This window comes from Passer domesticus, chromosome 32 (assembly GCF_036417665.1).
Source record: "Passer domesticus isolate bPasDom1 chromosome 32, bPasDom1.hap1, whole genome shotgun sequence".
In the NCBI taxonomy this organism is placed as follows: Eukaryota; Metazoa; Chordata; class Aves; order Passeriformes; family Passeridae; genus Passer; species Passer domesticus.
The window spans coordinates 1,287,934-1,299,247 of NC_087505.1; the positions used below are offsets into that span (position 1 = coordinate 1,287,934).

An 11,314-nucleotide genomic window follows, 5' to 3' on the forward strand; every position below is an offset into this window, starting at 1 on the left:
GCCTCTTAATTAGGGTAATTGGGGTCATTGCCTGAAGCTCCTGGGGGGGCTCCGGGGCTGTCCCACCCTCAGGGGCGCTGCCTTGTGCTGCTTTTGGGGAAAATTGGGTTTTTCTGGGGTGCTGCACCTGGCCCCTGACCCTAAGGGGACACACGGGGACAGGCAGTAAGAAAATACCACCTAATGGTACCTATTATTAAAAAATAAAAATTGCGTGCGAGCTGGGGGGATGCTGGGGTAGGGATTTTGATGGGTTTAGGGGGATTTTGGGGGGATTTGGGGGGATTTTGATGGGTTTAGGGGGATTTTGGGGGGATTTGGGGGGATTTTGATGGGTTTAGGGGGATTTTGGGGGATTTGGAGGGATTTTGATGGGTTTAGGGGGATTTTGGGGGGATTTGGGGGGATTTTGATGGGTTTCGGGGCATTTTGGGGGGATTTTGATGGGTTTAGGGGGATTTGGGGGGATCTGGGGGGATTTTGATGGGTTTAGGGGGATTTTGGGGGGATCTGGAGGGATTTTGGGGTTGATTTTGGGGGGTGTCGTGGAAATATAGAGAGGAATTTGGGGGGATTTTTATGGGATTTTGGGCGGGGATTTGGGGGGTTTTGCAGGATTTTGGGGATTTCCAGGACCCCCCCCAATCCCCCACCCCCCCGGGGCTGTTGGGGACGTTGGGGACAGCGCCGCTCGCGCCGGGGGCAGTTGGGGACAGCTCGCGACAGCCGCTGCCGCCCCCCACGGCCGGGCCTGGCGACAGTCGCGACATCCACCGATGGCGACAAGTGACAGCCGCCCCTGCCCGGGATCCGCCCCCCGCCATCCCGGGGACACCGCGGGGTCCCGTGTCCCCAAACCCAGCGGGTCCCGTGTCCCCCAAAACCCCCCTGGGGACACCGCGGGGTCCCGTGTCCCCAAACCTCCCGGGGACACCTCGGTCCCCCCCGACCCCCCCGGTCCCTCCCGTCCCCCCCGGGCTCGGCGGAGGCTCCGCGGCAGCTCCGGGGCTCGGAGCCCGCCCGGAGAGCGCCGGGTGAGGGGTCGGGAAGCGGGAGGGGAACCGGGGGTACCGGGCAGGGCTGGGGAGGGGGGATTTGGGCACCGGGGGGCACCGGGGTGGGGGGATTGGGGCACCGGGGGAGGGCAGTGAGAGGGGAAGCGAAGGGCGTCAGGTGAGGGATTTGGGCACCGGAGGTATTTTGGGGTTGATCTCGGGGGGTTTTGGGTCATTTTGGGGTGATTTTGGTGAGGTTTGGGGGGATTTAGGGGTGATTTGGGGGAGGGTTGTGGTGATTTGGGGGATTTGAAGAGATTTGGGTGAGTTAGGAAAATTTAGAGGAGTTTTAGGGTGATTTTGAGGGGATTTGGCGTTGATTTTCGTGGATTTTCTGGGAATTTTGATGGGATTTTTGGGGGGATTTTTACGGGATTTTTGGGGCGATTTTTACGGGATTTTTGGGGGGATTTTGGGGTCTCACCCCATCCTTCCCCGCAGCCCGCGGGCGCCTCCAGCCCCATCGTGCTGCTCCAGGATGTCACCGCCACGCTCCGAGCGCTGCCCTCGCTCCGGGACAAACCCAAAACCATCCGGGTCATCACCAGGGACCTCATCCGGGAGCTCATGTGAGGCTCCCCAAATCCGCCAATTTTTCCCCGATTTTTTCCATAAAATACGGGACTATGTCCCCCCAAATTCGGGATTTTTTTTCACCAAAAATTCAGAATTAAAAAAAAATAAATCAATAAAACACAGGATTTTTTTCCCGAAAATCTGGAGGATTTTCCCCCCAGATCGGGGATATTTTCCCCAAAATTGAGGATTCATTACCCCCAAGATTCAGGATTATTTGCTTTCAAATCCGTTTTTTTTCCCCCCAGATTTTGAATTTTTTCCCCCCAAAATCCGTGATTTTTTTACTAAAATCCGTGACTTTTCCCCCAAAATCCGGGATATTTTTCCCCGTGTGTCCCTGATCCTGGTCCCTGTCCCCCAGAATTCCCAGGGATCGGTCCCCGGCCTCGCTCATCATCGGCACCAAGGAATTCCAGCGGATCCAGGAGGAGGCTCAGGCTCCGGGGCGGCAGCGCGCGGATCGGCTGCGGATCCTCAAATCCCGCCAGGACGCGGCTTTTGTGGGCATCTCCAATTCCCTGAGCCCAAATTCCCTGTTTTCCTGATCTTCCCAATCCTGAATTCCCCACTCCTTTTTCCCGATCCTGCTTTTCCCCATTCCAAATTTCCTCATTCTGAATTTCCCATTCACTTTTCCCGATATTCCCGCTCCTCTTTTTCCTGACCCTGCTTTTCCCCATCCCAAATTTCCTGATCCCAAATCCCCTGATCCCAGTCTTCCCTGTTTTCCTGATCTTCCCAATCCTGAATTTCCCCGCTCCTCTTTTTCCTGACCCTGCTTTTCCCCCTCCCAAATTTCCTGATTCCAAATTTCCCACTTCCAAATTTCCCATTCACTTTTCCCAATATTCCCACTCCTCTTTTTCCTGACCCTGCTTTTCCCCACTCCGAACTTCCTGATCCCGAATTTCCCACTCGCTTTTCCTGATCCCCCTTTTCCCAATCCCTTTTTGTTTTTTTTCATCCCGATTTTCCCAATCCCGCTTTTCCCGATTCCCTTTTCCCTGATCCCGATTTTCCTGCTCCTGATCTTCCTGCTCCTGATTTTCCTGCTCCTGGGAATGCCCCGCGATGTCCCCACGATGTCCCCACAGGAGCAGCTGCGGCGCGTGCGGAGCGCGGAGCTGGGCAGGGACGAGCAGCAGGACAGGGACAGGGACAGGGACACGGACCAGGACAGGGACACGGAGCAGCAGGAGGAGGGGGAGAATGTGAAAAAGGTGAAGCTGGAGCCATTTTGGAGGAATTTGGGGGTCTCTCAGCTCAAAATCTCACCCTAAAATTTGGGGGATTTTGAGGTGATTTTTATGGGATTTTGAGGGTGGATTTGGGTGATGATTTTGGGGTCTCACCCCGTCCTTTCCCACAGATTTCAGACCACTCCAGCCCCATCGTGCAGCTCCGGGACGTGAGGAGCGCCCCGGGCCCGGTGCCCTCGCCTCAGGACAAACCCAAAACCATCCGGGTCTTCACCAAGGACGTGGTCCGGGAGCTCGTGTGAGGCTCGGGGGGATGTGGGGACCCCAGAGGGGATTTGGGGACCCTCAGGGACTCAGAATTCCCAGGGAATTTGGGGACTCAGGGACAAGTTGGACCCAGAAGGGAACTGGAGACTTGGAGAGGATTTGAAGACCCAGGTGGGATTTGGGGACTCAGAGGGAATCTGGGGATTCAGGAATTTCAGGACTCAGGGGGGATTTGGGGACAGGAATTTCAGGACTCAGAGGGAATCTGGGGATTCAGGAATTTCAGGATTCAGGGGGAATTTGGGGACTCGGGAATTTCAGGGCTCAGGGGGGATTTGGGGACCCTGAGGGGATTTGGGGATCTGGAGGGATTTGGTAACGCAGGTGGGATTTGGGGACCCCAGGAGCTGTCCCCGTGTCCCTGATCCTGGTCCCTGTCCCCCAGAATTCCCAGGGATCGGTCCCCGGCCTCGCTCATCATCGGCACCAAGGAATTCCAGCGGATCCAGGAGGAGGCTCAGGCTCCGGGGCGACAGCGCGCGGATCGGCTGCGGATCCTCAAATCCCGCCAGGACGCGGCTTTTGTGGGCATCTCCAATTCCCTGAGCCCCAATTTCCCGATCCCAAATTTCCTGAGCCCGATTTTCCCAGTCCTGCTTTTCCCGAGCCTGAATTTCCCAATCCTGAATTTCCCAAGCCTGAATTTCCCGACCCCACTTTCCCCACTCCCCTCGTGCCAGGGCGCCTGGAATGTCCTGGGGACTGTCCCTGCAGGAGGCCCTGGGAATGTCCCCAAGGAATGCCCCAGGAATGTCCCCCAGGAATGCCTGGGAATGTCCCAGGATGTCCCAGGCCTGTCCCTGCAGTAGGCTCTGGGAATGTCCCTGGGAGTGTCCCAAAAAATGTCCCCAGCAGTGTCCCTGTCCCGCAGGAGCCCAGGAATGTCCCCCAGCAGTGTCCCCAGCACTGTCCCTGTTCCCAGCAGTGTCCCCAGCAGTGTCCCCAGCAGTGTCCCCAGCAGTGTCCCTGTCCCCAGCAGTGTCCCCAGCAGTGTCCCCAGCAGTGTCCCTGTCCCCAGCAGTGTCCCCAGCAGTGTCCCCAGCAGTGTCCCTGTCCCCCAGCAGTGTCCCCAGCAGTGTCCCCAGCACTGTCCCTGTCCCCAGCAGTGTCCCTGTCCCCAGCAGTGTCCCCAGCACTGTCCCTGTCCCCAGCAGTGTCCCCAGCAGTGTCCCCAGCAGTGTCCCTGTCCCCAGCAGTGTCCCCAGCAGTGTCCCTGTCCCAGCCGTGTCCCTGTCCCGCAGGAGGCACGCAGCCGGGCCCGCAGGGAGGAGCAGCGGCAGGAGGAGCTGCGGGAGGCTCAGGCCTGCTCGGAGCTGGAGCGGGAGCAGGAGCGGGAGCGCCGGGAGCTGCTGGAGCGCGCGGCCGGGATGAGGCTGGAGCAGGAGGACGAGATGCGGCACCTGAACTCGGTACTGCCAGGCCTTCCAGAATATTCCCTATTCCCATTCCCATGTCCCACAGCTGCTGCTGGGTGCCCACTGCAGCTCCACCCTGGACAGGCTGGAGAAGCTCCAGGGCTTCCATTTCCCGTTTTCCCTTGTCCTTATCCCATTTCCCATTCCCATTTCCCACAGCTCCTGCTGGGTGCCCGCTGCAGCTCATCCTGGACAGGCAGGAGCAGCTGCTCCAGGACTTCCCTTTTTCCATTTCCCATTTCTCATTCCCATTTCCCACAGCTCCTGCTGAGTGCCCGCTGCAGCTCCATCCTGGACCATCAGCTGGCAGAGAAGCGGCAGATGCAGGGGGAGCTGCGGGCGGAGGAGCAGCGCCTGGAGCGGCTCATGGACAGCGAGCGGGAGAAGGAGCTGCAGCTGCAGGAGGAGCTGGAGCGCAGCAGGAAGCAGGAGCTCATCAGGTCTGTGCTTCCTTTTCCTTTTCCTCTTTCCTTTTCCTCTTTTCTTTTCCTCTTTCTTTTTCCTCTACCCTTTTCCCGTCTTTTCCCTCTCCTCTTTTTTCCTTATCCCTTTTCCCTTATCTCTTCTCTCTTTCCCCATTCTTTTTTTCCTCTTCCCTTTTCCCTTTCTCCTTTTCCTTTCCCCCTTTCCTCTTTTTCCTTTTCCTTCTTTTCTGTTTCCTCTTTCCCTCCTTCCTTTTCTCTTTTTCCCTCTTTCCCCTTCCCCTTTTCCCTTTCTTTCCCATCCTTTTCCTTCTTTTCCCTTTTTTTTTTTGCCTTTTTCCTTTCTCCCCTTTCTCCTTTCCCCTTTTCCTTTCTTTTCCCTCCTTTCCCTCTCTCCTTTTCCACTTTTTCATTTCTCCCTCTTTCTCCTTTCCTTTTTTTCTCCTTTTCCCCTTTTCCCCTTTTCCATTTCACTTTCTCCTCCTTTCCCTTTCCCCTCCTTTCCCCTTCCCCACCCCATACACTCCACAATTCTGGAACCAGACCAGAACTTTTCCATTCCCGAATTCCTGAATTCCCAAGTAATTCCTGAATGCTTCCCAAATTCCCAGTGGATCTGGGAATTTTTTCCCCCCTTTCCATTTCACTTTCTCCTCCTTTCCCTTTCCCCCTCCTTTCCCTTCCCCACCCCGTGCACTCCACAGTTCTGGAGCCAGACCAGAATTTTCCATTCCCAAATTCCTGAATTCCCAAATTCCCAAGTAATTCCCGAATGCTTCCCGAATTCCCAGCACCAAGCTGGAGGTGCTCCAGCAGATGGAGGAGCGGCAGGAGCAGCGGGCACTGAGGGCTGAGCAGAAATTCCAGGAGGGCCAGAGGTTCCTGGAGCACCTGGAGCAGATGAAGAGGGAGGATCGCGAGGTGGGAGATTCCCGGTGGGAGATTCCCAGCGGGAATTCGGGAATTTGGGAACTCGGGTTAGAAGGGTTGGGAAGAGTGTGGGGTGGGATTGGGGCTCTGGTGGCCTTGGGGACGTGGTGGCATCAGCCGGAGGGGACACGGAGCTGCTGGGGATCCCAGGGAATGGGGGTCCCAAGGAATGGGGGTCCTGATGAGGGGGATTCCAGGGATTTGGGATCCCAGGGAATTGGGATCCATAGCAAGGGGATTCCGGGGGATTGGGATCCCAGGGGATTGGGATCCCAGGGGATTGGGATCCCAGGGAATGGGGATCCCGGGGAATGGGGGTCCTGATGAGGGGGATCTCAGGGATTTGGGATCCCAGGGAATTGAGATTTATAGCAAGGAGATTCCAGGGGTTTGGATCCAGGGAATGGGGGTCGTAATGAAGGGGATCTCAGGAGTTTGGGATCCCAGGGAATTGGGATCTATAGCAGGGGAATCCTGGGGAATGGGGAATCCCAGGGAATGGGAGATCCCAGAGGTTTGGGATCCCATGGAATTTGGATCTATAGCAGGGGAATCCCAGGGGTTTGGGATCCCAGGGAATTGGGATCTATAGCAGGGGAATCCTGGGGAATGGGGAATCCCAGGGAATGGGAGATCCCAGAGGTTTGGGATCCCATGGAATTTGGATCTATAGCAGGGGAATCCCAGGGGTTTGGGATCCCAGGGAATTGGGCATCCCGGGAAATGGAGGATCCCAGGGGCTTGGGGGTCCCACGGAACTGGGATCCCCATGGGAAGGCGGGGTTAGCGGGGCTCTGCGGTGACGGGATCGGTGTCCCCGCGGTGTCCCCGCGGTGCGGCCAGGCCTGGCAGCAGCAGCAGCAGCGCAAGCGGCAGCTCCTGGCCGAGATGAAGGCGGTGGACGCGGAGAACGAGCGGCTGCGACAGCGCGACAGGGAGCGCGACAGGCGAGCGGAGCTGCGGGCCCTGGAGGAGCAGCGCCAGAAGGGGGTGAGGGGGGGCTGGCAGGGCACTGTCACCTCCCCAGGGCACTGTCACCTCCCCGGGGCGCTGTCACCTCCCCAGGGTGCTGTCACCTCCCCCGGGTGCTGTCCCACCATGAGGCGCTGTCACCTCCTGTGGCATTTCCTCCTCCCGGGGCTCTGTCCCCTCCCCAAGGCGCTGTCACCTCCCCGGGGTTTTGTCACCTCCCCAGGGCGCTGTCACCTTCCGGAGCTTTGTCACCTCCCCAGGGCTTTGCCACCTTCCCAGGGCTCTGTCCCCCACTGTGCTCCTGTCCCCAGCTGATGTCCCTGTGACACAGCTGTGCCAGTGTCACAGTGGTGTCCTCGTGACCCCAGCGGTGTCCCTGTCCCGGTGTCCCTGTCCCCCAGCCGTGTCCCTGTCCCCAGCGGTGTCGCTGTCCCGGTGTCCCTGTCCCCCTGTCCCCAGCGGTGTCCCTGTCCCCTGTCCCCCTGTCCCAGCGGTGTCCCTGTCCCCAGCGGTGTCGCTGTCCCTCTGTCCCTGTCCCCAGCGATGTCCCTGTCCCCAGCGGTGTCGCTGTCCCTGTCCCCCTGTCCCCATCGTTGTCCCTGTCCCCATCGTTGTCGCTGTCCCCAGGAGCGGGACGCGGCGCTGGAGGCGGAGCGGGCGCGGCTGCGGCGGGAGCGGCAGCGGGAGCTGGAGCGGCTCAAGGCCACGCAGGAGCACGAGCGGGGCTGGCAGGAGGAGCAGGTGGGTGGCACTGCCACCCCTGTCCCCTCCCCGGGGCTCTGTCACCTCCCAGGTGCTGTCACCTCCCCGGGGCTCTGCGCTCCAAGCGCAGCCAGGAGGCAGCAGAACGGCAGTGGCGCTGCCGGGAGCTGTCCCTGTCCCCAGTGTCCCAATTGTCCCCAATGCCACGCGTGTCCTCAATGTCCCCTGTCACTGTTCTCGGTGTCCCCAATGTCCCCGCAGGAGGCTCTGCGCTCCAGGCGCAGCCAGGTGGCAGCAGAGCAGGACTGGCGCTGCCCGGAGCTGTCCCTGTCCCAAATGTCCCCAATATCCCCTGTCCCTGTCACTGTCTCCAATGTCCCCAGTGTCCCCAATGCCCCCAGTGTCTCCTGTCCCTGTCACTGTCCCCGATGTCCCCTCAGGAAGCTCTGCGCTCCAATCACAGCCGGGAGGCGGCGGAGCGAGACCGGCGCTGTCGGGAGCTGTCTCTGTCCCCAGTGTCCCCCAATATCCCAAGTGTCCCCAGTGTCCCCTGTCCCCAGTGTCCCCAATGCCCCCAGTGTCCCCTGTCCCTGTCACTGTCCCCAGTGTCCTCAGTATCCCAAGTGTCCCCGGTGTCCCGCAGGAAGCTCTGCGCTCCAGGCGCAGCCAGGAGGCGGCGGACGGGAGTGGCAGCACCGGCAGCTGTCCCTGTCCCCAAAATCCCAAGTGTCCCCAGTGTCCCCTGTTCCTGTCCCCAATGTCCCCAGTGTCCCCAGTGTCCCCGGTGTCCCCGCAGGAGGCTCTGCGCTCCAGGCGCAGCCAGGAGGCGGCGGAGCGGGACCGGCGCTGTCGGGAGCTGTTCCTGTCCCCAATGTCCCCAGTGTCCCCAATGTCCCCCAATGCCCCCCAGTGTCCCCCTGTCCCTGTCACTGTCCCCAATATCCCCAATGTCCCAAGTGTTCCCAGTGTCCCCTGTCCCTGTCCCCGATGTCCCCGGTGTCCCCGCAGGAAGCTCTGCGCTCCAGGCGCAGCCAGGAGGCGGCGGAGCAGGAGTGGCGCTGTCGGGAGCTGTCCCTGTCCCCAATGTCCCCAGTGTCCCCAATATCCCCAATGTCCCCAGTGTACCCTGTCCCTGTCCCCGATGTCCCCACTGTCCCCGCAGGAAGCTCTGCGCTCTAGGCGCAGCCAGGAGGCGGCGGAGCGGGACCGGCGCTGTCGGGAGTTGTTCCTGTCCCCAATGTCCAAATGTCCCCAATATCCCCAATGCCCCCAGTGTACCCTGTCCCTGTCCCCGATGTCCCCAATGTCCCCGCAGGAGGCCCTGCGCTGCAGGCGCAGCCAGGAGGCGGCGGAGCGGGAGTGGCGGCGCCGGGAGCTGCAGCGGGAGCGGCGCCGCGCGGAGCTGCTGCAGGAGCTGCAGCGGGGCCGCCGCGAGCAGGCGACACAGCGGCGACAGCAGCTGGCACTGGCACTGCAGCGGGAGCGCCGCGACTTCCTCGCCATGCTCAGGTGGGTGGCACTGGGGACACGAGGTGACAGCAGCTGGCACTGGCACTGCAGCGGGAGCGCCGCGACTTCCTCGCCATGCTCAGGTGGGTGGCACGGGGGTGGCACCGGGGGTGGCACGGGGACACGAGGTGACAGCAGCTGGCACTGGCACTGCCGCGGGAGCGCCGCGACTTCCTCGCCATGCTCAGGTGGGTGGCACCACCGGGGGTGGCACGGGGACAGCTGGGGGGTTGGGGACGCCGGTGTCACCCCAGGAGCTGTGCCAGGTGTGCCCAGGGGACGGTGTCGGTGTCCCCGTGTCACCCCGGGGACTGTGCCAGTGTCCCAGTGCCAGTGTCCCAGTGATGTCCCCATGTCCCCAGTGTCACAGTTCCAATGTCCCCGTATCCCCCGTGCCCCCAGTGCCCAGCAGGAGCAGCTGGCACGGCAGTGGGCACAGTGCCAATGTCACAGTGTCACAATGTCCCCGTGTCCCCAGTGCCCAGCAGGGCCAGCAGCTGGAGTGGCAGCGGGCACAGTGACAATGCCAGTGTCACAGTGGTGTCCCCGTGTCCCCAGCGCCCAGCAGGAGCAGCTGGCCCGGGAGCAGGACCAGCAGCTGGCACGGCAGCGGGCACAGTGCCAATGTCACAATGTCCCCCGTGTCCCCAGCGCCCAGCAGGAGCAGCTGGCCCGGGAGCAGGACCAGCAGCTGGCACGGCAGCGGGCACAGTGCCAGTGTCAGTGCCAGTGTCACAGTGATGTCCCCGTGTCCCCAGTGCCCAGCAGGAGCAGCTGGCCCGGGAGCAGGACCAGCAGCTGGCACGGCAGCGGGCACAGTGCCAATGTCACAATGTCCCCGTGTCCCCAGCGCCCAGCAGGAGCAGCTGGCCCGGGAGCAGGACCAGCAGCTGGCACGGCAGCGGGCACAGCGCGCCCACGGGGAGGCGCTGCAGGAGCAGATCCGGGAGTCGCGACAGCGGCGACAGGCGCGACAGAGCCGCGGCCATCGAGGAGGGACAGTGGGAGCTGTCACGGGCACGGGAGCGGGCAGAGCACCTGGCACAAGTGGGACAGCAGAAACTGCAGCGCCTCAGGTGCGGGGGCACCTCGGGCACCGCCTGTGCCACCTCGGGCACCTCTTGTCACCTCCTGGCACCGCTGAATGTCCCCTCTGTCACCCCCTGTGCCACCTCGGGCACCGCCTGTGCCACCTCTTGTCACCATCCTGGCACCGCTGATGTCCCCTCTGTCACCCGCAGGGACAGCGGGGTGCCCGACAGGTACTGTGCCCTGGTGGAAAAGAGGGCCTGGGGCACGGCCAGCACTGCCACCTCCTGATGCCACCCTGCCACCTCCTGATGCCACCCCTGTCACCTGCTGATGCCACCTCTGATGCCAGCTGCCATTCCCCAGGGATCGGGGGAGCATTGCCCTTTTTTCCATGGTTTGAACCCATTTTTTCCCTCTCTTTTTACCCATTCTTTTATAGATTTTAACCCATTTCCCCCCTATTTTAACCCTCTTTAATCCTTATTTTTTCCCAATTTTAATCCCTATTTTAACCAATTTTCATATATTTAACCCATTTTCCCCCTATTTTTCCTAATTTTAATTTCTATATTTCTCCATTTTTAATCCCTATTTTTTCCCAATTTTAATCCCCATTTTTACCAATTTTACCCCCTATTTTAAACCCATTTCCGTTTATTTTTAACTTATTTTTACCCCTATTTAACCCTTTTTACACCTATTTGTAACCCTTTTAAACCCATTATCCCAATTTTTAGCCCATTTTTATGTGTATTTTTAACCCATTTTAAAACCCATTTTTACCCCTATTTTGCCCCATTTTATCCCTATTTTTACCTAATTTTTTGTTCATATTTTTAATCCATTTTAACCCATTTCACCTTATTTTTAGCTCCTTTTAATCCCTTTTTTATCCCTGCATTTCCCCCCAATTTTATCCCTATTTTAACCCTTTATAATCCCTATTTTTAACCCTTTATAATCCTTATTTTAACCCTTTATAATCCTTATTTTAACCCATTTTTAGTCCCTATTTTAACCCATTATATCCCAAATTTTAACCGAATTTTAACCCTTTAAACCTCATTTAATCACTTTCTTTTTACATTATTAATTTGTATTTTTTACCTATTTTATCCCCATTTTACCCTCCCTCCCCTCCTGGGACCAAACCGCAGCTTTTGGTTTGAACT

At 59.1% G+C, this 11,314-nt stretch overlaps 1 protein-coding gene across 1 annotated transcript; it reads left to right on the forward strand.

Annotated features, from left to right (window-relative positions):
- Positions 1-776: 776 nt before the first annotated feature.
- Positions 777-11,231, forward strand: LOC135288067 (cilia- and flagella-associated protein 45-like). Its single transcript, XM_064401350.1, has 14 exons — positions 777-1,034; positions 1,338-1,624; positions 1,996-2,134; positions 2,729-2,854; positions 3,004-3,131; positions 3,546-3,684; positions 4,402-4,569; positions 4,837-5,015; positions 5,789-5,918; positions 6,771-6,917; positions 7,527-7,640; positions 8,917-9,110; positions 9,961-10,186; positions 10,352-11,231. The coding sequence occupies exons 1-14, from the start codon at positions 777-779 to the stop codon at positions 10,586-10,588; spliced, it is 2,472 nt and encodes an 823-aa protein (XP_064257420.1). The 3' UTR covers positions 10,589-11,231.
- Positions 11,232-11,314: the final 83 nt, after the last annotated feature.

Excerpts from the sequence above, each read along its gene's own strand:
- LOC135288067 (XM_064401350.1), top strand. The coding sequence starts at position 777 with ATGGCGACAAGTGACAGCCGCCCCTGCCCGGGATCCGCCCCCCGCCAT. Across the intron at positions 1,035-1,337 it reads GCCCGCCCGGAGAGCGCCGG|AGGAGTTTTAGGGTGATTTT; the intron begins GTGAGGGGTCGG and ends AGGAAAATTTAG. Across the intron at positions 5,016-5,788 it reads AGGAAGCAGGAGCTCATCAG|CACCAAGCTGGAGGTGCTCC; the intron begins GTCTGTGCTTCC and ends CCGAATTCCCAG.